Source organism: Camelus ferus, chromosome 8 (assembly GCF_009834535.1).
Source record: "Camelus ferus isolate YT-003-E chromosome 8, BCGSAC_Cfer_1.0, whole genome shotgun sequence".
Classification (NCBI taxonomy): Eukaryota; Metazoa; Chordata; class Mammalia; order Artiodactyla; family Camelidae; genus Camelus; species Camelus ferus.
In genome coordinates, this window is record NC_045703.1 from 23,608,240 (window position 1) to 23,635,072 (window position 26,833).

Consider the following 26,833-nt stretch of genomic DNA (forward strand, 5'->3'; position numbering starts at 1 on the left):
ACTATGTATATCTATATGTATATTTCATGACAAACAATGGTATATAACCTTAACCACTCAAACCTTTAAAAACATTTTGGGGAAAGATCATGCCACAGAAGGTGCAGGCTGCTGGGCATCTCAGAATCTTGTACCCACGTTCTGTAAGAACCGAAGTACTTTTATAGTATTTCTAACCAATCCACATTATCTTGAAAGCCATTCATTTCCACAGTGAATTATTTCTAGCATCGCTTACGTTAATTAATATGCTCTAGTGAAAGTGGACATTATAGCAGTTGAAGTAAATGCCTCTCGCCTTTAGTTGTGCGAAGATCGTGCAGTTATAAAGTCTGGTTAGGTAAATATAATGAGTGACAATGCTAACCGTAAGGACACAGGCACGAAACTTCTGAATCATATGTAATATAAACTATATTACGTTTAAATAAGAGGTAACAATGGAAGTTAATGGGCGAGGAGGAAGTTAACAAAAGTTGCCAACGTTGCCAAGTAGTTTCTGTTACTCTACGAGTTCTGCAACAGCTTTGAGAGGCATGAATCACTAAGTCTAAGCCCAAAGACTACTTGCCGCCAAATCACTTTGATGCGGACTACAACTCCCAGAAGGCAATGCTGCGCTCCCCGCCTCCGCTTCCTTAGTAGGCCGAGAGTTGTAGTTTACAAATGGACGCCTTGGAACCGAGTTTTACGCCGTTGTCAACAAAGACTGGGCGGTGGAGGCCTCCCCTCCATCTGGGTCTTCTCCTTTTCGGTCTCAGTGGGATTCTTGAGCCTGATCTCAACGCTAGGCTGTGGGGGAAGCCGGCGGCCGGCAACCGGAGATGCGCTCTAGGCCGAGCGGCTTTCGTCTCTATGACCACAGGAGGCCGTCCCCGGCGTCCTGCGCTGTGCGCGCGCGCGGAGGGGGCGCGCGTCAGTTCCGCGCGGGGCTGTCGGGGAACCATGGCTGCCCCAAGAGGTGAGGTCGGGGCCGCTGGGACGGGGGTGCTCGGGGGGCGGCGGCGAGCGAGCTTCTGCGCTCGTCTTCACCTGTCGGCGGCCGAGCATCCTCCACTCTCGCCGGGCTCCTGGACCCCGTGGCCAGGCGGAGGCGTCGGGCGCCAGGAGTTTGTGTTGCTCCGCTTGTCCGGGCGGCGCGGGGCAGCCAGCCTCCCACTGCGGCGGGCTCCGCGCGGTGTAGTTCGGCGGCCCGAGACCGCGCCTGCCTGGACGAGCTGGTAGTGGGTGGGAGCCGAGTTCAGGCAGGCCCGGGCTGCGGCGGACCCAGCGAGTGGTCGGGGTTCAGGTCCCGGGCGGGAGCCGCATCACCCAGCGGGAGGCAGGACCGTTCTCCGTCCCGGCCGGGGTCACCGCGGCTGCGGTCTCTGCTGCGCCTCCTGCCCTAGGATGCTCACCGGCTTAAGGGCATGCTGCCGGTGCAGAGCCTAAACAGCGGCTGGTCCGCGTAACAGCCTCTGAAAACATCATTGGGGCGTTAAAATAGCACTGAAGCCGTAGTGAGATGGAGAAAGCAGTCATTAAGAGAGTTACTTCCAAGGAGACTGTTGTATGTGGTTAGAACACTTAGGATATTTTGGGTAGAGGGTGAGATCCACCCATTCCACAGGGATGGCCCATTAGAGTATTAATACTTGATGACTGATTGCCATTTCTTGAGGGTGAGTCAGTCTGATTAGCTTCGCAGCACTTTTTTTGCTAAGTGGGGTGTGTAAGTTAGGACCAGAGCTAAATTTCTGGATGGTAGAGCGGTAGCTACGAGAGGTTGAGCAACACCCGGATTCTTTCCCCAACTGTCTCACATAGAGCTCTTGGATTCTCTCTGAATAAATGTTGAACAAATATTTAAAGAACAGCTCTTTGCGTGGGTGCCAAATTATTTTCCTGGTTGAAAAGGCCACGTTTATCATTCAATCCCTGCCCAGAGGACATTGTAGTTGCATTTGCTTCTCTGATGCGTTCTCCCATTTCAAATAAGCCCAATCTTAAGAGTCTTCCTGGAGCAACACAGGAAGTGAAGGAAAAAAAAACAGAATTATTTTGATAACATAAAGTGGAAGTAGCAAGAGTAATGATGAAGGCAACTTCAGAATTACATAAGTCAAAGCATTAGCTGAAGTAATGGCAACAATGTACAGATTTAGGTTTATTGCCAGTAGCTATTTGTTTTGCCTCGGTCATGTTTTAAATCTTACATGCCCACTAGAAATTGGTAATACAAAATTGCAGTTTCCAGAGCTTCCGGATAGTCACAAAGGATTTATTTATCTGGGACTTCCTGAATTTGCAAGTTCTCAAATATTACAAAAAATGTCCCTGCTAAAATACAGTAAAATATAATTGAAAAAAAAAAAAAAAAAAAAAAGAACTCCAGACTGTAAATTTCCTTTGGGGGGCATTTTCCATGCAGAAACAAATATTGCCTGGGAGCTCATGGGAACTTTGTGAGATGGAGAGAACAATGCAGTTGTGCTGGTGTGCCCCCTCAGTGCTGTGGACCTGTGAGCTAAGTTTATAGTTACTGGCCTTTGGCATGATTTGAACACTTAGCAAAATTTACAGTGATTACATGTCTGGACTTCTGATATTTCCCGAAAAAATGGAAATTGCTAATAATGGAAATTTCATACTGGAGAATTTATGACGGGAGTGAGGAAGAAACATCTTGATCTAATGTTAAACTGAAATTAGAGAAAATAATGCTTAAAAAAGCATTTAATTGTTTCTAAAAAGTTTATATGTATTTTAAAAATGGTATTCCATTCCAAAGTCCTATATGTTATACAAATATCTAAACTTACTTGATTACTCTCCTATAGAGATCAGTCGTTATTTTCAAGAATAACATATGTTCCCATTTAATAGGTGTATTTTCAAAGTTGATGACAATTACAGGTCAGAATATGTAGGTTATATGTATTTAGTGTTTAAACATTCAGTATGTTGTTTTGGAATCAGGGACCTATATACGAGCTAAAATAAAGTAGTTTTTGGTTTGGCAGTCCTCACCTCTCTTATTTATGGAAGTCTTGATCATCTTGGACATGGGTTGGCAAACTTTTTCTGTTAATGGCTGGATGGTCTCTGTCATAACTACTCACCTCTGCTGCCACGGGGCCAGAACATAGCCATAGGTGACCCGGAAACAATTGAGTGTAGCTGCGTTCCAATAAAACCTTTTTTATGGACACTGAAATTTGAATTTCATATAATTTTCATGCATCACAAAAGGTTATTTAAAAACTTGTTTTCTGACCATTTAAAAATGTAAAACTGTTCTGAGCTGGCAGGTCATATAAAAATAAGAGGAAATGTAGGTTGCTCACCCCTGATCGAGAAGATGGAAAATGCTTCCTCCTGTACCGAGTAATTAAAGGTTATTGCTGTTTGTTTTTTAAGTCTTACATTTTCCCCTTGTGTAGGAAAGTTTTAGAACAAACAAAATATTATAGTGACCTCCTTTACTTCCTTTTACATAAACATTGCTTTTTGGCTCCTCAGAGCTTTTGGAAAGAAAGTTTAGGCAGACGTAAGCTCTGTTTCTCTGTTCTACCATATTACTTCTTAGTTAAGACCTGATGTAATTAAAAAAAGTCTGCCTGCAATTTCCCAATAATTCTTTAATTCACCCAGGGGAAAATATTTATACCAAAGAACTTGTTTCCTTGTAAGTTCTAACTTACCATATAAAGATAATTTATTTGAAACTCCTATTTTATTTATTTATTTATTTAAAGTATAGTCAGTTTACAATGTTGTGTCAGTTTCTGGTGTACAGCATAATGCTTCAGTCATACATATACAGACATGTATTCCTCTTCATATTCTCTTTTGCTGTGGGTTACTGTAAGATATTGAGTATAGTTCCCTGTGCTGTACAGTAGAACCTTGTTGTTCATCTGTTTTATCTTCCTATGAAAGTCACCTTTGAATAGTGGTTAGGCTCCCAAAACGGTGAACAAAAGCGCATGTAGGTGTAATGTAGTTATAGTATCAGCCCAGGGTCACTCCCTGTCCTTCCAGGCCAGACTGTCAAAGTGTGGTCACATCTAGCCTGTCACTTGTTTTTGGATGGCCTATAAGCTAAGACTGGTTTTTGCAGATGAACATTTGCAGTTGATTTGATGAACCACTAACTTTGAAGGCCAGTGAAATGAAATGTTACCCTCCCTCCCTCTTCTCAGTACTCTAAAGCATTGTATTCAATTATTATTTTATTTTGAATTTGTCCAATTAAATATACATTAAATGTGAAAAAAATGTGTTTTTTCCCTTATACCTACATGGTATTCTTGATTTTGCCTTGTGGCCTAAAAAATCTAAAATATTTACTCTTGGCCCTTTATGGAGAAAAATTTGCTAACCCCTGTTTAACCTGTGCCTGGAGATTTGAAAGAAGGTTAAGGATAGCTGGGGGTGAGAGAGGCATGAAGTGGGTACAGAAAGGAGGAAGAGTTTGTGCAGGAGGGGATGGCAGGATGCGAGCGGAGCCCGGAGGATGGAAGGATGAAGGAGACCTGGTACCCTGTGCTCGCAGTTGTATTGGCGGACTTGGACCGGCTCTGGTGGCAGAGCGATGGCTGCTGCTGACAGACTCGCAAGAAGTTCTTGAGTATTCATAAGTTGTGTGCATTTCCTGGATTTCAGGTTTTACAGAACTTCACTCTTAATACTTTTTTATGTTGTGAATTATCTTTCTGTATAATGTGAAGAAATGAGAGGCTAGATGTAATTTGTTTTTTATTATGATAAAATTCTGTATCAAGCCCCACTCGTACCTCTCAGTTACTCCTTTTGTTTTCCTGCTCTCTTTGTATTTAGAAGACACACTGCTGTACTTGTTTTTATCCTGCTTTTGTGCTTTGCTTTCACAAGTATGAATTATAATTACACATAAAAAGATGTGTAAAATATGTAATTTACAGCATCCCAAATTGGAGTGAGTTAGTTATGCCACATAATCTTGCAATCGAGCCCTCCCCTGGAACAAAATCTATGCCTAACCAGTTGATATTTTAAGTCAAGCTGTGTTTTGTGTGTGTGTGTGTGTGTGTGTGTGTGTTTGCATTCATGTAATTGGAAAGCACTGTTTTGAAATAAATTTTTAAATTTATTCTGTGCTTGAAATTGGAAAACATTTTGAGGTATAACCCTGGTTAACTTTTATGTACATAATACTGTCTAGTAAATAATGTCTTTGTTGCACATATTTTCCAGAAAATGTCAGTTTATTATTCAAGTTATACTGCTTGGCAGTGATGACCCTGGTGGCCGCAACCTATACCATAGCTTTAAGATACACAAGGACCTCAGACAAAGAACTCTACTTTTCAACCACAGCCGTGTGTATCACAGAAGTGATAAAGTTATTGCTAAGTGTGGGAATTTTAGCTAAGTGAGTATAAATACTTTTTAGTGTGTTAAATTATTAATTTCTTACTCAGTTGTTTTCCTTACTAGAAAATTCAAGCTACATCCTCATATATTTGATTGCTCCAGAGCAGTGTTTCTCAACTCAGGACAGTTTTGCTCCCTAGAGATACTATTTTGGTTGACCCAACGTGGGGGATGCTACTGGCATCTGTTGGGTGGAGGCCAAGGATGCTGATCAACATCCTGCAGTGCTGTGTCCCACAAGACAGCCTTCCATAACAAGGAATTGTCCAGCCTCAAATATTAGTGGTGCCGAAGTTGACAAACTCTGTTCTGAAGCAGGGGTTGGCGAGCTGCGGTGCGTTGGCCACATCCAGAGTTGGCCACATGTTTTTGTTGCAATCGAGACTGTGGCTCACACAGCTTGAACTGTTTCCCATTTGGTCCTTCCAGAACACATTTGCTGACTTCTGTTTTAGAGGAATATAATAATACAGTTAACGCTTCTTGAGTGTTTCCTGTGTGAAGTGCCAGGCACTGTGCTAAATGCTGTTCATTATGTATCTCATTTGGTCTTTATGGTTTTTTTTAAGGTAAGTACTCTAATGACCCCTATTTTACCTATACAGCATCCGAGGTTCCTCAGTATTATGCTGCTAACATGTGGTGGCACTGGGCTTTGAATCGGTAACATCGTATGAAAGATGTTTTAGCCAGGGATGCAGTACAAGAGAGGGTTAAGGATGGGGCTTTGGAAAGAGATAGACCTAATGTTAGTCCCAGACTCAATGGGATTGTGACTTTCCACATATTGCTTAAGTTCTCTAATCTTTAGTTTCTTCCTTTCTTAATTGGAGAAAATAGGGTTGTGAGATTAAGTAAAATCTGGTAGGAAGTTTCTTGGGGGGATTTAGGAGATGAGGACCCATCTGGGTCATGTGGATGGATGACTTCATATTGGTTTCAAGACGTAGGCTGGTGAGAGTGGGGCAACAGTGAGGAAGAGCACGCATGTCGGCTTAAATTACATTTAAACACTTGAAAATTTCATTGAACAAATGTTTATGAAGTGATTTCTGTGAGACAGTTTTATCATAGGTGCTGGATATACAGGTATGAATGAAATAGATATGGTTTCTGCTTGCTGGGAACTTAGGTTCAGTGGAAGAGACAGAAAATAAACTGGTAAACACACACATAGTTACAAATAATCATCTGGAAAAAATAAAAATGGTTTGGGGAGGGGGAAAAGAATAGGAAAATGACTTTGAATTTGTATTTGTTTGAGAATTCTTTCCCACATGATGTTAAATGAATTCTTTCCATAAGGCTAAAAACACGAGATTAGACTTTTTTCTTTGTTTTCAAAGTAGAAGCAGTACTTTATTGTCTGAGAGAAAAGATGACAATTTCAGAATATTGTGGGAAAATGTGAAAGAATTATATTAGAAGTAACTAAAGATTTAGAACTTGAAGAATCTTCTCTTCAGAGAAGAATAAGTAAGAAAAAATTACGTCTTGATGATTAAAACAATGCATTTCCCCTATATCCTGAGGAAAATAGTTAATGTAAAAATTAAATATTACTAAACTTTGATTTGAAATTTTTGGAGAATGACAGAAAAGGGAGAAAGAAATGCACTACTGTTTAGATGGGGAAAACTATTAAAGAAAGTAAAAGCTTCTTCCCCTCCTCCTGCTCTTTACCCTTGATAAAGAGCAGTAACTTTACAGAATTGACACAGTTTTACTCCAGAGCCTCAGCTTTATCTGAACTATGCAGAGCTTACCCTATTTATTTAGGATGGTCTCTCCAATAATGTTCTTTGCTCAGTACTATGTTTAGTCCTGGCTAATTGTTAAAGGAAGTACATATCCTTTTATACTTTGTAGAGATAGTAGCAGAGGCTCAGGAAATTTCTTAAAATTCTTAGTGCTTTTCTCATAATTAAGGTTCCCTTACAGGGAAACAATCACTACCACCATCAAATAATCTGTGTTTCATTGCCTCCAAACATTTTAAACACGTAGCCATGCTATGTCTGTTTCAATATATAGTTAAAAAGATGTAGTGAAATCCATGATCTTTGTTGCCCCAATAATATGTATCAGGCACTTCTCACTGAAGTAAGTGTGTTTCTTCTAAGAACTTAAATATCCTAAACACACAAGGGAGAAAAATTTCAAGTGAATTCCGTTTTTAATTAGTTCTTTTTAAAATACTATAAATAAGTAGGGCAAAGCCCCAAGTGTGTGCTCAGCACTGTTGGAGATGTAAGAAGTAAACTAAAAGACATAGTTCTGTCCTCATGGAGCTTACAGACTAGTGGAGAACCAGATATTAAGCAAATAAATAATAAACTGGAGGTGTTAAGAAGGGTAAGTAGACGATGCTGTGAGAAGTACATTAGGGGGCCTCCATCTGGACCTGAGAGCTTCCTCTCTGAGGAAGTTACTTGTAAACCCAGACCTGGAGATTGAGTAGAAGTTGGGCAAGAAAAAAGCAAAGAGAAGGTAAAGAGAACAGTGTGAAGTCCCCGGGGCGGGAAAGTCCTTGTCTCTTAAAGAACAACAGGAAATCGGTACGTGTGGAGTGTTGTGAGGGGGGGTGGTGCTAGGAAGCCGCGGGAGAGGTGGGCAGGGTGTCAGGAGTGATCCTATGGGCCTGTGAAGGATTTTGGATTTTATCTTAAGTGCATTAGGAAATTACGAGTGGCTTAAATCAGGGACTAGCATGGATGGATTACAGGGTGTAAGAGTTGGAAGGAAGTTCATTAGAGCCCAGAGATTGTGGCCATGATGACAGTGCAGGCGGTGAAGAGAGGTTAGTGGATTTGAGTTCCGTTCTGGGAGTAGAATCTACAAGACTTGCTGGGTTTGGATAAACTGTTTTTTGTCCCCCACCCCCCCCCCCCCCAATTAAAAACTGGGTACTTCCATTAAATAAATAAACAAACCTAAAAATTGGGTAGAGAGTTATTTTTTTCTGAGACAGGAAGAAAAGCAGATTTGAGGGAAGGTGATATGAAACAATTTCATTTTGGGAAGGTATAATGTAAAATTTCTAATGCCTTTGAGGCATCCAAGTGGGAACACAATAGGCAGTTGAATGAATGGATCTGGAACACAGAATAGAGGTCTGGGTTGGAGAACTAAGTACGCAAGTCCTTGTCACATGAAAGTATTTAATCTCATGAGGTTAGAAACGATGGTTTAAAAAGAGTGATCTGGTAAAAGTGTTGACATTTGCAGCATTCTTCCACCTACCTTAAAGGTGACTTTTCTGGGCAATATATATGGAAACCACAGACCATAAAGGGGACACACAACAGCAGGTGCAGTGTTTAGACAAACGGAAGGAAGTCGGCTGGTTTAATAACAAGAGTCAGTCTGGGCTGAGGCAGTATCCTAGCATTTTGTAAGCGTTAAACTAGCCTAGAGTAAGCAGAACTTTGGTCAAGTGCCCAAGTCAGGCAAATTAGAATCTTCAGGTCCCGAGAATTTAAGCAGAGGCAGTTGTAGCTCCAAGGACAGGTCTTGGTGAGCCTTGGGAAACCTCATGTCTAGTGACTCATGTCTGGTGTGAGGACTTTTTGAGCCCAGAGAGGTATTAAATCATGTCCTCTCTGATGAATGGTTTTGACCTGACCAAACAGATCAGCAAGGTTCCGAGCCATGGTTTAAATGGAAGCTCTGTCTCTGTCAGGATTGGAGGCTGTAGGGGGTTCCTCTGTGTAGGGGATCCTATGTGGCTGAAACTCATGTCGGCAAATGGCCTTAAGTCACATGGCTGAGACCCCATTCCCTTCATTTCTTTCTCTTCCTTTTAACCTTTCCTGGGGTGGGAGTGGTGGGGTTGCATCCCCTGAGGCCTGGGCACCCTAACATTCACATTATTAATGTGGTGAAACTTTGCAGGCTGAAGGGTATTGCTGATTTGCTAAAACACTGGAAGATAATTGCTTAATTTTAATCCCAAATCTTTGCCCTACTTATTTATAATTTTTTTAAAAAAAGAACTAATTAAAAATGGAATTCACTTGAAAGTTTTCTCCCTTATGTGTTTAGGATATTTAAGTTCTTAGAAGAAGAAACAGACTTACTTCAGCAAGAAGTGCCCGATATATATTATTGGGGTGACAAAGGTCATGGATTTCATTTACATTTCTCAGAGAAAAGTAAACACATATTTCAGGTTGTGGTAAAAGAAGAGAAGGGAGAGGAATGCATATCTTGGCGTGGTCTCCAAGAAAACTGGGCAATAAATAAGAGGAAAATACTTAAAATATACTATTGCTGTAATGTAAAATGTTGTATGTTGAAATTGCCTTAGAAAAACCAAAGAATTATGCTTCTTTTGGGGACTAGTGTGAAAAATGAGTCTCTGAAAACCTAATGAACAGATATCTAACTTTTCTTTAGAAAGCAAGTAACTACTCTCTGGAATACCAGCTGTTAATCCCTGTCAAAATGTGTTATGTAAAGTGCCAAACATCCTCTTTTAAGACTGCAGCAACTGAATTTGCTGCCTTTAGACATTCAGGATTGTTGCTGTGGAGGAAGGCAGGTGGCCAGAGAGGGATGGTGTTAAGGAAACACCGTGTCCGTCTCCCCTTAGAAATAGGTGAGGGAAACATGCAGGGGAAACAGCTACTTTTTGTTTCATTCTTGTGCCTCTGTCTTAGCCTTGGCTGTTATTTCACCTTCCATGATGACACATTGCAGGCTGAGGGATGTTTTAATTTGCCAAAGGAACCTAGAAAGTGATTGGCAGTGATAGGATCAAAAGGCAAGTTCCCTGATTTCTCAATTTCAGATTATAAGTCCTTTAGAACAAAGAAATGGTTGAGCTGTTTTGTGATTAGCCAGGACAAAGGTAAGCATGTAGTAGCATAATTAGACATTTCAGTAATTTTCAACAGTTTTATTTTTTGTTTTTCTCTCAAGTTTTTATTTCCAAATGTTGACATTGTACCATGTATGTTTTACCATATCCTTGATTTCTCTGTATTTGTGTGTATGTGTAGTGTTTTTCTGAACTGTTTGAGAGTAAGTTTTACACAAGATGCCCCTTTGTCCCTAAATTCTTGAGTGCATATTTCCTAAAAACAAGGGCATTCACTTACATAATCACAGAATATCAAAATTGAGACATCAGCATTGATGTCTATTATCTGATTAGCAGACCTTAGATAATTTTGCCAACTGCCCACTAATGTCCTATAATAGTAAAATAGTCACACTTTACATTTAGTTTTATCTCTAATTGCCTTTAATCTGGGACAGTTCCTCCATCTTCCTTTTTTTTTTTTTCACGTCTTTGACATTGTTGAAGAGCACAGTCCTCTTTGTAGAATGTCCCTCAGCTTTTAATTGAATGCTTGGTTATGTTGAAATTTAGGTTTTTGGTCATGAGTATCACAAGTGATGTGTCCTCCTTGGGCCAGTGTACACGAGGCACATAATCTCCATGTGCCCCATTAATGGTGATTTAACTGATTTCTTGATTAAGGTAGCTTGCAAGGTTTCTGCAAAGAAAGTCAGCAGTTTTCTCTTTGTAACTAGTAAGTATCTTATGGAGAGATACTTTGAAACTAGGTCAGTGTCCTCTTTTCTCATCACACTTTCACTGGCTAGTTTTATTGTCCTTTGATGTTGTCACCTGGTACTTCCCCATCCTTCCCTGCACATTTGTTAGGAGGCATTCTGCTCCAAGCTTTCCCTTCTCTCTGTCTTCCTCTCCCTTCCCTTGCCTCCCTCCTCCCTCTCAGCCAAGATTCATGGATTATTTTACTCTGTGGGCTGGATCCATTATTATCATTATTTATTTTGAGCTTAGATTGTCCCAGATTTGGACATTGAGATTGTCTTCAAGCTTCCTCCTCTTCTTCTTCTTCTTCTTTTTTTTTTTTTTTTTTTAACACATTTTCATCAACCCTTGAGAAGTGTCTTGTTAGCACAGCAAGATGTTCAAGGCCTATCTTATGCTTTCCCCACCACAACCCTGAAATCATACATTTCTCTGAGAAGCCTGGTTCCTTTTTTCCACCAGAATGGTATTTGGAAACCAGAATCTAGACACGAGGTGTGCACTTTGCTGCTGGGGAATCATTACATCTGGGTGCTTTCAGTAGACAGAGCCAGGAAACATGTACATGTATATATACACACACCCCTCTCTGCTTCTGTATATGTATATGTATGTGTATATGTATATGTATATGTATATATGAGTTATATATTCTTTGATACCCACAATTCTGAAAACACCACCACAGCGTTATTGTAACTTTCCCTTTTCCCATATTCCCTTTTCTAATAGTGATGAGTCTGACTTCCATTATCCTCAAGATCTTTAGTTATCTGCTCAATCCTAGAATACGTAAGTCAATTCTGAATTTCTAACATACAGCTGTGAAAAAGTAAACCTACTAATTCAAGCTCAGTATTTGTATGTAGTTCTTTTGCCCTTAGTTTCAGAGCATATAGTGAAAAGACTGTTCTAGAATACTTGGATTAGTTCTCTTTTTCTCCTTCAGTGTAATTTTGGTATTCATTAAAAAGAAAATCACAGATTTATTTTTTGTTTATTTCTGTTTATTAACTTGGAGTTTTCCATCATCCTTATTAATTTTACTTATAATGTCCAGTAATTTTTGGATACTTGTTTCAATCGTAAGTTATAGAATTGTGAGAAAAAGAGGGGGGCATGGGGAGGAATTAAGGCATGGCTGCTTTACTTCGCATAAATGAGGTTTAAGGACTACATGGGCTAAGGGAGTTTTAGTTATGCATTGTACATGCATACATAGTTTACATTGTGGTTTGCTTTTTAACTTTTTTTTTCACTTAAATGTTTTATCTTAGAGATGGCATATGCTTTTTGATTATACATGTTCTTTCTCTCATCCAGCAATGTCATTTATATAATTAAATCTAATAGATGTGTTTTTAACAAAAGGTACCCATTAAAGTGCTTGGGATTTGCTTTCCAAGAAAGTATCAGGGCAGGAAAGTGGAAGAAAAAATGGCCTTTGGTTTTTATTTGTTCCTTTTTATAGTATATTCAAGGCTGCAGCATATTTAGAATTGATCATTTACCTTTGTCTGCTTAACGGTAAAACACAAGGATAGATGACTAGTGTTTTCTGGAAGATATATTGCTTTTTTTTTTTTTAAACTTAGTGGGTAAACCTGTAAGTTTTAGAGCTGTATTCTTAGTAAATATATTAAAATGAACAAGATTTAATCTAATACTGAAATCCTTTACCTGCTTTTTTAAACCTTTCTGTGTGGTAAGATTCCCATATAATCATTCTTATACCTTCTAAATCTCTTTATTTTACTCTCTGATATCTTTAATTATTCTTGAGCTTTTGTTTTCTTTTACAAGTTCTTTTAGAATCCTCTGCTATTTTTTGTAACTAACTTCAAAATATCTTACTTAGTATATAATATTGATATAATTCTAAGGTACTATGGGGAAAGTTGAGCTTTCCAGTACTCAACATTCTGATACACCTTGGCTTCCCTAATATCTGCATTAGAGAAGGAACCAGAAAAATATACTAAAACCTTCCTGGAAGTAATGAGATAGTAGTTCCTAAGCATGCAATAAAAAGGATATATCCAGAAGAGCGAGGCCTGGTGGTCATCCTGGATACACCGTCCTCTAACGGTTTGCCACAGTGAAAGAAAGGAGTACTCAGATTGGCTGGTGATGTCTCACAGGTGAAAGCTAGAATGTGTGGGAGAAGAGAAAAGAAAGGAGAAAAGTGACATGGAGCAAAGGGACCACAGCAGCGTTGACTATTGGTACAGTCATGGTGGTAACAGAAGTACCGATTAGATCCTTAAGCAGCCCGTATTCTAGCAGGGCAAAGAGAGCCAGTGGTACAGAGACCAGCTGTTCTCAGGATAGCCAGAAACTCATTTGATCCCATTGAAGGCTTAGAGTATCTCTAAAGCGTGGAGGTAAAATGGCATTGCCCGTAACTGGGGATTAGGGAGGGATAAATAGTTACTGTACTAGAGCTGGAGGAATCGTATGTGAGGCAAATGGACGTGGAAGGAGGTGGAGTGTGAAAGATGGGTACAGACAGGTTCCTTAGGGAACCACTCTGCAGATACATCAGGATGTAAGGCAGTATTTTGGAAGGGCATTAAGTAACAGTACAGTGAAAGCAGTGTCCTGCACTTCACACTGTGAGATTATGCCTCTGCCATCATATGGTGCTTACTGTGAGGAAGATGTTCAATTACGTTTTCTAGTATATCATCTTGTTAAGATGGCTCTTTGAGTTGGACCTCTGTGATTCTTCTTTTTTATTCTTTCTTTTTCTCTTTAGTTTATAACTGAGGGAAAACTTTCTTTAAGAAATTATTCTTTATACCTTGTTTAAGATGTGGAGAGTATATAGAACATCTTAGATATGTGTTGAGAAAAGAATGCCAGATGTTTAAAGGGCCAGTCTTCAGATAAGTGGAAAACTCCAGCATGGAGAATTCTCAGAGGAGTGACTGCTCTGGTGTTCCCCCTGCCCCTGGCTAGGTGCTAGTCTCCCGCCAGGCTGCGTACATGACTTCTCAGCATAGGACTTCCCATTGTGGTGTGGAGTATGCTGAATCTGGCAACAGAGTAAGATCTGTAACTAAGAAGGACATCTTTTGTTTTTGTGGTCTATGCCAAATTTCCTGTCTGTCTTAAGCATTTTCTAGGGTGCTGGACAGTTCTACAGCAGATGGGCAGAGGTGGTCAGTCTGACACTAAGGACTTGTTACTCCCCCTCAGAACTTGGGTAGTTATTTTTGCACTATATAAATATGAAAATAATTCATTTAATGACTGTTGATTCTAATATGTTAACCAAAAATATGTTAACTCATTTTGGGTTGCAATAGATCTGTCTCCCCAACAAATATTATGGTCCTTGTAAGGATATTGTGAGCTGCATTTAGGACCCTTTTGATAAAGCACATTTTTTTGGTGTTGATGCTAATAAAATGTTCTTTTATTTGTACTTTAAGAAAATAAATGAGCTGATTTACAACAGGGGATAATATGAGCCAGATTAACTAGTTCCTCCTGAGGAAACATAATAGTTAAGAGCATACATAATCAATATGCAGTCAGTTAGTAAGCTTTATGTACATTACAGATAGTTTGCTTTTAGTGGCATTAGTGAATTATTCAGATTTCCTGCACAATTATACAGCTACGTACTTGCGTTTTATGAGAATATGCTTAATTAAAGATTATCTAATGTATTGCTTAATCACCGAACTAATTTACAAATAATATTGACCTGAATCACTCAATTCCTATCCCAAGTAACGTCCATACTACTAAAGCTATTTTCTTTTGTTTGTAATTTAAATCTATTGTAATTTTTAAAATAAAAAAATGAATATGCAACCTGATTAATTTAAAAATAATCAGAGTGAACTTGATGCAATGACATTAAAGTGGGATTAAATTAATTTTTATAGGTAATACCAGCAATTCTGGTTTCCTGTTATCTCAATAGTAAATATGCTCAATAACTCCTGGAGCTTTGACTGGAGGTTGATGATGATAAACCTAATTGTTGTCATATTTTCCCAAAAAGAACTTGTAATTGTTTTTCTTTTATGAGGATTCAGTGCTGGTATGTTTCTTTTAACCAATCTGGAAGTAGTTAAAAACAAACTGTTTGCTAAATCAATCAATGGATTTAACACAACGTAGCTGTCCTGTGTGTCATGGACTCTAATCAAAAGGATGAGTTTTCATTTTCTTCCTAACCCTTTCTCATTTCTCCGTTGTGTTTTCAAAGAGAAACTGGTAATTTGGGTAGATTCAAGGCGTCTTTAAGAGAGAATGTCTTGGGGAGCCCCAAGGAGCTGATGAAGCTAAGTGTGCCATCGTTAGTGTATGCTGTTCAGAACAACATGGCTTTCCTAGCTCTCAGCAACCTGGATGCAGCAGTGTACCAGGTACGTGGGGTAAATGATGAAAAGTGCAGCCTCCAAAAAACTGCTTTTATGGTGGTGAAAAGCTTTTTATTAATGCTTTATCACACTATCAAAATTAGTTCTTTCTCTACAGTTCTATTCATGATATCAGAAATAACATATTTGTGTCAGAGGCTAATGTTAACTGAGTTCACTAGTTCCTTGTTTCGTGTTTAGGTGACCTACCAGTTGAAGATTCCCTGTACTGCTTTATGTACTGTTCTAATGTTAAACCGAACACTCAGCAAGTTACAGTGGATTTCAGTTTTTATGCTGTGCGGCGGTGTCATACTTGTGCAGTGGAAACCAGCCCAAGCCACGAAAGTCGTGGTAAGAAACAAAATGCTTACCGTAACTAAAATAGGAAACTTCTTAGTCTTGGGCACTTCAGACAGTCGCGCTGATGAGTGCGGCATGGTTGTATTTCTTTGGCTGAAAGTAATCTATGCCCGATAGACTTTTTCCCCCTTAGGATAATGTTACTGTCAAGGATAGTAATACTTACAGCTTCCTTTTTTTTTTAAAGAGGAAAATGCATAAAATATGTTAGAAATGGACAGTACCTTAAACTTAATATAACACAGCCCCTTCATTTTATGGATAACAAGATTGAAGTCCAAGGAGGTGAAGTAACTTGTTCAGGGTTACACAGTTAATAGTTAACCTGTGACTAAAGTTGTACCAACTTGTACACAGTGTGTATGTCCAGACCCTCTAGGCTTCTTTTAGGTATTTTCTCAGCAATACTGGGCAAGGTTTTCTCCATCTCATTTTCATGCTCTCCAGCATCTCACATCTTTCTTTATTCTTTTGCACATACACCCGCTGTCAATGATAGGATTAGTGAGGAGTAGGGTTTTTACTGATAATTGGTAACTAAAATAGGGCAAAAGTGCCTTTCCTCCTTTTAGTTTAAGAGTTGAATGTTAAGGTACATACCTGATTATTTTTTGCGTTACAGGCTTTAGTTGCTTATTTTCCCAAAGAGAAGTAGGAAGTGGAACTATAGTGAAAGATCTTCTGAAAGGCGGGAGGGCCCTCACCACAGAACGCCTTTCTGCCGCTCTTAGCAGGTGGGAGACTGTGGTTCTCCTAGGAGAATGAGGTAGAGTCTGTGAAAGCAGGCAGTCAGTTCCTTTCTAATGATGTAGGGACTTTCTGGCCTGGAGAGGAATTTTCTTTCCCAGATAAATATTTATTGTCTTTACGTGATGTTAAAACACGCTTATGTTCTTGGTGACATTTTGAAACACTGATCAAATATGCAATGTACATATAACTTGGATGTGGACCCGTAGAGAAATGGTTCGTTTAGGAAGTAAGGGAGACGAAAGTTAGATGTGAACTTGAAGTAACACCTTACACCATTAGAAAAGGTCCACCTCACACAGGTTGTGTGTGTGAAATGTTCAGTAAGGGAAAGCAGAGTATAGGGGAGGGCAGTCTACCTTTGGAACACTCTAGAAAGTTCTTTCACATTTTAAATGGAATGCAGTTCCCTGTAACTGCCTCCTGTTGTTCTTCGTTCTTACCACAATAACTCAAATCCCTACTAACTCCATCTTATGATCCTTTGAATGTCTGAGAACAGTGTCACATCCCCACCCTCCAAGGCTTTTTTTCCTCCCCCATTGAGACCACCTTATTGTGTCTTTCTATAATAACGGCTTCTAGAGACCTGATTCCCTGGCTCTTGCCCCGATCCCGCCTTGTACTTCTCTTCTAGGTTATTTATCTGTTATTTTCCCTTAGTGTGTCCTGAAAGTTCACAGTATCTCCAGATATTGGCTGAGTAGTGTAGACTGAGGTGTAGTTTGCTAATTACCTCCTTTGTTCTGAATACTAGAGACTAGCTAAATCAGCATTAGATTGTATTTGGGGGGGGGGCGGAGGTTGGGGGAGGATTTCCATTCTATAACTGATTATACAATCACGTGTAGCCATTTCACACGAATAGTTTGTCTCAAATATGTTTTGTGGATTGGGCTTCTAAACCCACTCTAAAATGCGAGATGTGTTTACATTTTTTAAGCTCATCTTGTTGGCTTTGGGTTATTGCTCAGGTCTTTGAGGTCTTTTCAGTCTTATCCATTATCAGCTTTTTCTTTGAATGCTATGCTTTCTACAGATTCAACACATACGGCTTCTGGGTCTTCACTGAAAAGTTTAGACAGGATAGAGGACGAGTTTTGTGGCCATACCTTTAGACCTCTCTTTAGCATGACTTTTTTTTTTTTTTCTTCCTTGCTTAAGACATTTATTATCTCATAGTTTCATGGTCAGGAATTTGAGGGCGCCTGGGCTAGGTAGCTCTGGCTTGAGGTCTGTCACAAGGTTGCAGTCGCGGTACTGGCCAGGGCTGCAGCCGCCTGGGACCTGCCTGGGCCTGAGGAGGCTTCTAGGGTGGCTCGTTCCTGCACCTGGGAAACTGGTACCGGCTGTTGGTCTCGCTTGCTTTTGTTCTGTCAATTAGCACCTTGCTGTTTGGGCGTTCACTCAGCTCTGAATAGAACTGTACTGTTACCCTCACCATATTTATGTCTTGTTCACCAAAATATTATGCAAATCTGTCAGATTTCTTGCTAAACATCATTTCTGTGGAATCTTCCTCATCACTTACACTAGGAATCCTTTCAGTAAGGAGTTTGGTATGTCTTACTCTTAGGGAAGCCGCACTGTTTCCAAGTGATGACCACTGAACTTTTTCAGTTCCTCAGGCCACCTGTTCCAGCATTTTCCTAGTAATCAGTAACAATAACACCAGCTGCGGCCACTCGCCAGCGATGTTCCCAGTGCCTTACATATATTAGCTCGCTTATGTCCACAACAAGCCTGTGAGGCCTGCGTTTTTATTTCCACATTCACATGAGGATACCAATAGGCAAATGAAAGTAATGGGCCTGTAGACACCTTGCTTGAACCCAGGCAGCGTGGCCCCAGAGCCAATGCTCTTGATAAGCATACTGGACTGCCTCACAGGTCTCAAGCTGCTGTCTATAATTTCTGCTTTTCTTTCCCTCTGTGTTTTTGAAAATCAGGACAGTATTTGCCCAATTCAGATTTTCTGGCACAGCTCTCGTGCCCCACTATTCTTCACAGATACAGTGATCAGTATCTTGATTTGCTACTATTCTTGGTCAAGATACTTTTAAATTTCTTTAGGTAGGTATTCTTTTAAAAGCAAACCAGATGTCTTGGACTTCAGTTCCCCCATTTAAATATTTACTTACATTATTCACAGAGAAGGTGGAAACTAGATAGGGGTAGCTACTTTCTTGCTGTCTAGTCGTGCGTCACCTCGCCGAGGAAGCACACTCTTTTTTTCCTGAACTAAACATACTTTAAACAAGCCTTCTTTAATGTTTTAAATTCTACTTATTCTTAACTTTCTGTGTTTTGATACTAAAATTCCTGGTTAGATTCCTCTTGGTTACGTGTGCTAAGGATTTCTTAAAAAATGTTCCTATAAAATCTGAATTCATGGAAGATGACTTAATTAGTAACACTGATATCTCTTATAACTCTTCACCAGAATCTCATTCTTAAGAAACTCTTACCCCTCTTGAACCATCTTCCTGCCATGGAATTCTAACTAAGTTTTATTTTTTTGAGCTTATTCGTTTATTCAGGATGAGAGCCCAGGGCTCTCAGCTCCGCTGTGTTTGGCTGTTACTCGTGCTAAAGCGACATGGCTGCCATTTCCCAGAGTTTCCATCACTTCCGCTTCATCACCCAGCACTTTCTTATCAGTCAGAATTAATCCAGAGAAGCAGTGTCTATCACCATGTTCCCTAACTGTAAAGATTAAACTGGCAGAAAAGCAAGCCAAGAATTTATCAGACACCATTTTTAGTAGCTTGAGCTTCCTAGCAGTTGTTGGGATAGATGAAGTCTCACCTCTGTGCCAGTCTTGTAGTTTGTATTCAGAAAGCATCCATGTGTATCAGTTGTAGTCTGTAGCAGTGATTCTCAAACTTGAGTGCATGTCAGTTGTTGACGGGAAGGTGAAACAGATTGCTGAGCCCCATTCCCATAGTTCATGATTCACTAGGTCTGGGGTGGGGACTGTCAGTTTTCACTTCTAACAGATTCCCAGGTGACGATGCTACTGTTGGTCCAGGGACCATACTTTGAGAACCACGGTATCTTCTATTTCTCCTTTTATCTTCATGCAGACATTTTATACCAAGCTTTCCCTCTCAGGTACTTAACATAATCATTCTCCTTATTTATCAGGCTTATTTATTCTGAACAAGGCATGTGCTTGTCATATTACAGTCATGTGTCTCAGCCCTTGGGTTTCAGTGTTACCACTGAGATAATACTTAGCTCTGAGGAAGGACTGATGAAAACTCTTGAGGGTTACTTTAGGGAAGAGGAAATAAAGTTGAAACAATAGGTTGAGGCCCATATACCTGCATCTGTTAGCAAAGTATTATGATTATATATACGCGTCAGTCTCTCCCATCCCTGAACTATTTAAGGATCAGAGCTGTGTATCATCTTCATCTTTATTCATGTAGAAGGTAACACAATACACCTGGGACACAGCAGGTATGCTATTGACATAAAAATTCGGTAAAGTAGGAAATTTCACAAGTCATTACCTCATCCTGTAGGTGACAGGGAATAAATAAGTTAAACCGTTACCATTTCTGTGATTGATGCTATAAGGGCTTGGGTTATGGTGGTGGCAGAAGTTAAAATCAGGAGGTAAGCTGACGATACAGAATTCTGTGCTGCGGTGCCCACTGTTACTGGAAGTTGGCACACGTGTTAGTTACCTGAAGCATTTACTGTGGCTGTGACTTGAGGGGTACATTTTGTAATGTAGGTGCTTTAGCTTATCTCTGGGATGGCCTTTTTGTTTGGCCCTGTCTTATTCTATAGAATAGCTACATCTGATCTGGCACATGCTTTCAGTAGAATTATAAACAGATGTTTGTATTCATTTGTTTGGTCTCTTGGATGAGTTCTATTTATTAGTCACTAAAAATAACTTTTAAACATTACCGTTGCAGGTGGAACAGAATCCACTGTTAGGGTTTGGCGCTATAGCTGTTGCTGTATTGTGCTCAGGATTTGCAGGTAAATTATAAAAGCATCATTTTATTCTATTGTCAAAACATCTAACTTTAGGGATTTAGTTTATCTTGCTTTATCATAACTAACAATTTTATTCCCATTACATCTTACTTTCTTACCTATAGTTCTTTAGTTTTGTGTCATGTAAGCATGTGGTAGTGTTTACCTCAGTTTCGACCTCAGTCTTTATTCATCCCTGCAGTTATCTAAGAATATACTTCTGTCTCTGCCATCCTTCACCATCCTCAGTCCAGCCAAGAACCCCAAAATAAATGAAAAAGACCTCTGCAGATGGAGGAAGTTAGCCATCAGAAAGCTCAAGTACCTCTTGGCATTTTCCTGGAACTGGCACTGTCCTCAGGCTGGCTTCTGCTGCTTTTGGTTGTTAGTTACCAGCTCGGTTATCTGTTTTTCCCTGGTAACCTCAAGTTTTCCCTCTGCTTCAACAAATTAGGAACTACGGAGTAGGGAGGGAAGCAGAGTGAGGTGGAGAGTACCTCAGAAAATCTAGTACACATAAGTAACAGCCAGAAGGGGAGGGACGAACCAGAATTGCTAGCATCAGATAAACACGGAGGTCTGGAAACATGTGTATGGGGACAAGCAAACCTCCACTGAATCAGGAAGAGACAAGGAATGAATGTGAAGTGCAACAGAAGAAATATGTTTTAGAAATAGTTCCAACAGAGAAGAAACTGAAAGTTCTCTTTAGTAAAGAGTCTGTTAGTTATAGCTGGCCATGTTTATTACTTTTCTTTACTCGTGCTGTTTCAAGAGCTTTTACTTTTGTAAAGTAAGTAAGTAAAGTAAGTAAAGTAAGCTAGATATGGAAATGAAATAGTCTTGTAAAAAGGGTATCTGATAAGAGGGGAAAACCTAAATTTAGGAATACATTTAATGATAGCATCATGCTAAGCTTTTCTTCTTGGGAACCACCAAATTAGAAAAAACCCCTCCCCCCAATAGAAACAACAAATTAGAAACAGGAAAATAATGTACTATTTGATTTTTTTTTAGCACAATTTTGAATAGTTAAATATTTGTCTGTCCAACATTCTGTGTAGTTCAACCTCTCAATACACAACTGAGGAAACGGTAGGTTTAATATCCCTCTGTGCTTGTTGCAACGGAGCACTGAATAGGTGAATGGTTTTCCCAGATAGGAAAATCCAAGGTAGAAATAGGAATATCCGTTATATGTTTGTTCCCATCCTCTGGCTCTTTCCAACACAGGTTTATCAAAAACAATCTTGTTTTACATTTGGACTTTTAGTTGATTAGTACTTCAGTGGCAATTCCTAAGTCTCTAAGTAACATGGTGCTTATGACAAAAAACTTTCATGTCCTTGTTAAACATGCATTCATTTTAAGTATAAAACTTACAGCAGCGGTATGTAATTTTTTTTCTTTAGGGGAGGTCATGTGCTCTTTTCAAGTATCTGTAAAAAGCTATGGCCCCTGAATCCCAGAAAAATGCACATATACACAGAATGTGTTCTCTGGTTAGGGAGTTCATGGTCCTTCTGACATTATGAACTTGGCCTGTGGAGCTCAGCTTTAAAGGAAAATGGCTTCACTCAGCAAGTTCTATTTAAATTTTATTTCGATCGCGTTACTTTGAAAAAATCCCAATTAGAGATTATACTGGTTATTTTGCAAAATTGGGAGTATTCATTATGAGGCAGATATTATAGGGGTATAATTAAGGTAATTGACTCTAATAGTATAGTTCTCCTGCTGACCAAAGCAAATCTTTTAGTGGCAATAATAGAGAGCTTTTGTGATTGATCTCACTGCTGTCATAAAGGCAGAAACTATTCTTAATAATTTAAGAGTCTTCCGTTAAATGTGGGTAAAAAGCTCTCTCTTGGTTATTAATTCTATATTCTCTGTAAAAATGCAAGTTGGTAATGTTCGGTATGCCATGTGTCACAACCAACATAATAAATGTGCATTTGATTAATGTAAAATATGTTTGTTCACCAAATCATATACTTTATATTGTCATATCTTTAGGTTATTGTTCTAAGTGAAAGACATTTTAGAATAATTTCTAATATGTTTATTTCATATTTGCATGGCTAATTTTCTTTCAGGAGTATATTTTGAAAAAGTTTTAAAGAGTTCAGACACTTCCCTATGGGTGAGAAACATTCAAATGTATCTATCAGGGATTGTTGTGACATTAGTTGGCGTCTACTTGTCAGATGGAGCTGAAATTAAAGAAAAAGGATTTTTCTATGGTTACACACATTACGTCTGGCTTGTCATCTGTAAGTATCCAGGAATTAAAGGTTCTGGGTAGATCTTTTTTTTTTAAAGTTAGATGTCCATTTTAAGCCTTTACAGCATTTTGAAATTGTTCCTTTGATACTGTGAATACGAGTTTGAAAACGTAATTTTGGTTTTATTGACTTTTGTAGCAAAGCTATCCCAAAGCAATTTTGCCTTCACAACCAGAAGTGTCTAATGTGCTAGCAATAAATCCGTACATTTTAGTAGCAGACTACAGAGCCCTTTGGGCATCTGAAAAACAATGTTGTTTCGTAGGAACTACTACAGGGTTTTAGTACAAACTCTCTCAGATGACTGCTTCTAAGGAAAGCAGTATGTTCCTGGGTAAATTAGTGTGGCTTCTCTGGGGATGAGAACTGCCTCACCACCAGAGGAAGCTTCACTGACGCGAGCGTTAAGTTTTCTCTCCTTCTGTATGCTGAGTCCTTGCTAGCGTCGGAGGCCTCTACACTTCTATTGTGGTCAAGTACACAGACAACATCATGAAAGGCTTCTCTGCAGCAGCAGCCATTGTCCTGTCTACCGTTGCTTCCGTGATGCTGTTTGGATTACAGATAAGTATGTCTTAGTCTGTACTGTAAGTTTTTACCATGGAAGAGCTCACTTCCTTGCTTCACTTTACCTTTTACTAAATAGGCCAGTTGGTCATAGTGTTACCGAAGTTCCCAGTTCTGCTGCAGGCACTCTCCCAGTGCAGCGGTTCATAGTTGTGGGCAGTGTGCGTCTGCAGTTCTTAGGTTGGTTAAGTGGTCCCGGAGCTCAAGCTGAGGGGCGCCGCTTCTGTGTGAAAGTGAGCGGGCTGCTCAGGAGTGTTTTGCAGTCAAGGCCTCCCTGTTTCCCAGGTATCAGATACAAGGTAACTTAAGTGCTTCGGGGGTGAATGCAGTATGATGAGGTGCACGAGGAAATAAACATAAGGACTTTAGGGAGTGACTACTTTCAGCAGTGGAATTAGCATACACTTGGCTTTGTGTTTTGAGGAAAGAACAGAAAACTTCTTTAATTTCCCCTAGTTTATACCTTCCTGTTTTGGACTTGGGCGTGAACTGGTTTTGAAGCTACAATCCAAATCTAAATTTTCTTTTGTAAAGATATCTTTGTTTTATTTCATATATAATTAACCCCACATTAATTAGTTTGGCTGGCATTCTGGCACCACCTCTATGCTGGTCCTTCTAGCAGAGTTTTCCCTAGCCATATCCACCTCATTAAGCTGGCTTTTGAATTACCTAAGTAATGCTGTTGACTTAACATTTCAGAGTGGTTTTATGCTGTGATAATTTTCTTTACTGATCAATTATACCATAAACTGATACATGAGAAAAATCTGTCAAATACCGACACTGAGTAAAAGAAATAGATCTGGCCTGTATTTACATTTCATTTAAAATTGACTCTTGTTACAAATGCAAATAGAAGATACCAACCTTGTTGAAATACTAGAAAAAAATTTGATAGTATGGTTCAAATCTTCCCTGTACCATTATATTAGCTGTGCAGCCTTGGGGAGCTTACTTTACCCGGTATCTTAGTTTCTTCATCTGTAAAACGGGGATGCTGATACCACCTATCTCCTGGGGCTGTTCCGGGTGAGGTGCTTAGAACAGTGCCTAGCACGTAGTAGATACTCCATATAAAGCCAACCAGTTACCATTTCAGAATTGGGTATTTGCAGGTCCTCTTTTACATATTTTTCTTACCTGATTTGGGTGAACTTTCACTTGGAGTTCTGATCCATTCTTACGCTCAACAAATCCTTATGCCTGTGCTCCTAAAGAATATTTGGGAACAGTATAAATACTTTTTGGTCAATATTGTCTTACTGGTGGTCAAGGACATTTAATTAGAATGTCTTAGCAACCTTAGATTTAATTTGCCCTCTTCCCCTTTGTTGGAGGCAAAGCTAGTCTTTCCTAGTTCAGAGTGAACTAAAATCATAGCTCATTGTTATTTCTGTGCATGAAACTTTCAAAGCTATTAAGACTATGCCATTGTACTCCACATGGAATATGGTTCAGTTTTGAACAGAATATATAGTTTTGATACAAGGATTTGTTTATATGATGCCTACTTGTCAAGTTTGGGCAAGTTGTAAATCTTGTGTCCTGGTTTTCAGGATTAAGATTTAAAAGAAAATATCAGGCTAGCATAAAATGGAATTTTACTTATTAAATCACTACCTTATCTCCTGTTCAGAAATCTTCAATGGTTTAAATTGTTGGTCATTCTTTGAATTTTGCACAACTGCCTTTTACTCTTAACTTCTACAGGTTTCTAGTATCACAGGATAGCCATATCCTACTGCTTTTTCTTTCAATCTGCTACTGGGAAGTTAGTATGTTCTTTGTCAGTGGTCCAGGACAGGCACAGTTGTGTTCTTGAGAAGTATGTAGTCAGTGATTATTACTCCCTGGACTTTATCACTTTTTGGGGGGGTGGGAGGAAAGGGGTAGAAATGATGACCTTTCTAAACCTTCCTATCATAAAATAGAACCCTTAAATTTATTTAGTTTCCATATAATCTGATGATGTAAACCCACAATTGTCAGTCTTCAGAATTTTAAACTGATCATTATTATATTCTTTTAAGGACTCAAATACAGATTAAGCTTTCCTTTTCTTTTCAGCACTCACCTTTGCTGTGGGCACTCTTCTTGTATGTGTTTCTATATATCTCTATGGATTACCCAGACAAGACACTACATCCATCCAACAAGGAGAAACAGCTTCAAAAGAGAGAGTCAGTGGTGTGTGACTTCAGCCTCAGAAGAGATTCCTACTAAGACTAAACCATTTGCATTAAACTAGAGCCTTAAGTCAATCCCAGAAGGTAGCTTAAACAAACAAACAAAAACTGTGGCATCAGAATTAAGAAGAAAGCCATGTGACTGAGTTGCTATAGAGATCTAATGTGACCTGTTTGGAGTCAACCTGTTTCGTCTTAGAATGGGGGATTTTTATTAATGTGTATATATATAATGTATATATAAAGTATAGAGATGATACGGTGTTTAAAAAAATCAGGTGAGGCTACAATATTCAATTAACAACATTTGAGGTTATGTTAAAGATAAAAGTGCCAAAGTCACTTCTGGAATAACTGTTCTCTTGTTCAGGTACAGGGGAGGAGGACGTCCTCTCCTTACTCTCCAATGTGTGTACAGTATTTGGGCTCAGCTGCAGGAAAGACCTAGCTCTTTCCTTACAAAAGAGAGGCAAAAATAAGACAGGCTAGTTCAGAAACAAACTGAATGTGTAATTTCTCAAGCTGAATCTGTTTCATAACTCAGACAATGCTTTCTGGGTGGTGACTGAGTACTCCTTTAAGTGCTGTATTTGTGCCATTCATTGTCTGGATCCATATTTCTTTGCTGTTAGATGATACACTTTTCTTCAAAAAATATTTCTAATGTCATTTTTGTACTTTTTTTTTTATAAAGTATGTTTAACTGTTGGGCTCCCAGTAACTTGTGAAATTTCAGTGTTTTTTAAAAAAAATTTCTATAAAGTTATGGGAAAATTCAGCAATAAACAATTTATTTATATGAAATCTCAGATCACTTTCTGTATTGTAGATATGATCATTAAGATAATGCAAAAATAAGCAAAAACCCAAAACATTAAATATTTTACTTTATGTATGCTAGAATTGTATCAGTTAGGGTTCTTTGTTTGGAGAAAATGGCTATAAACCAACTCTAGCTAGCCTTAAGCAAAAAAAAAAAAAGGAATTTATAAGAAGTACTGCAGTCAAGGCTAGAGGATTCTAGGTTTTAGGAATTAACGAACAATCTTTAGGGAGATGCTTTTGGAAAGACTTGGCTCTAACCGTCATTGTCCCTATGTCATTTTACTCAAGATACAGATACCAAAGTGACTATCACAGACCTGGGAAGGGGGAACGTTTCTCCAAAGCAGGGGAGAGGGATATTGGACATGAAAACATGTCCCAACTGAACATTTTTATGCCATGGCTGATTTGTGCTAAGGAAATATTGATGGTCCTTTAGAAAATTAGCAATCTGGAAGCTAATTCACTTAAAACTGGAGTCTTTTCTAGGACCAAGAAGGTATACCATCCTTGCCA

General features: G+C 39.1%; 1 protein-coding gene across 2 annotated transcripts; it reads left to right on the plus strand.

The window, feature by feature from the left end:
* The first annotated feature begins 722 nt into the window (after nucleotides 1-722).
* On the plus strand, nucleotides 723-26,296 carry SLC35A1 (solute carrier family 35 member A1). Of its 2 annotated transcripts, XM_032484567.1 has the most exons (8): nucleotides 723-961; nucleotides 5,218-5,395; nucleotides 15,189-15,348; nucleotides 15,544-15,696; nucleotides 20,388-20,454; nucleotides 22,548-22,724; nucleotides 23,170-23,304; nucleotides 25,374-26,296. In XM_032484567.1, exons 1-8 carry the CDS (start codon nucleotides 856-858, stop codon nucleotides 25,499-25,501), a joined length of 1,104 nt encoding a protein of 367 aa, XP_032340458.1. In that variant the 5' UTR covers nucleotides 723-855; the 3' UTR covers nucleotides 25,502-26,296. The 2 variants fall into 2 exon arrangements, with proteins under 2 accessions (XP_032340458.1, XP_032340459.1); XM_032484568.1 differs by lacking the exon at nucleotides 5,218-5,395 and having other exon boundaries at nucleotides 735-961; nucleotides 25,374-26,289.
* The last annotated feature ends 537 nt before the right edge of the window (nucleotides 26,297-26,833 follow it).

Excerpts from the sequence above, each read along its gene's own strand:
- SLC35A1 (XM_032484567.1), top strand. The coding sequence starts at position 856 with ATGACCACAGGAGGCCGTCCCCGGCGTCCTGCGCTGTGCGCGCGCGCG. Across the intron at positions 15,697-20,387 it reads CCCAAGCCACGAAAGTCGTG|GTGGAACAGAATCCACTGTT; the intron begins GTAAGAAACAAA and ends TTACCGTTGCAG. Across the intron at positions 20,455-22,547 it reads ATTGTGCTCAGGATTTGCAG|GAGTATATTTTGAAAAAGTT; the intron begins GTAAATTATAAA and ends ATTTTCTTTCAG.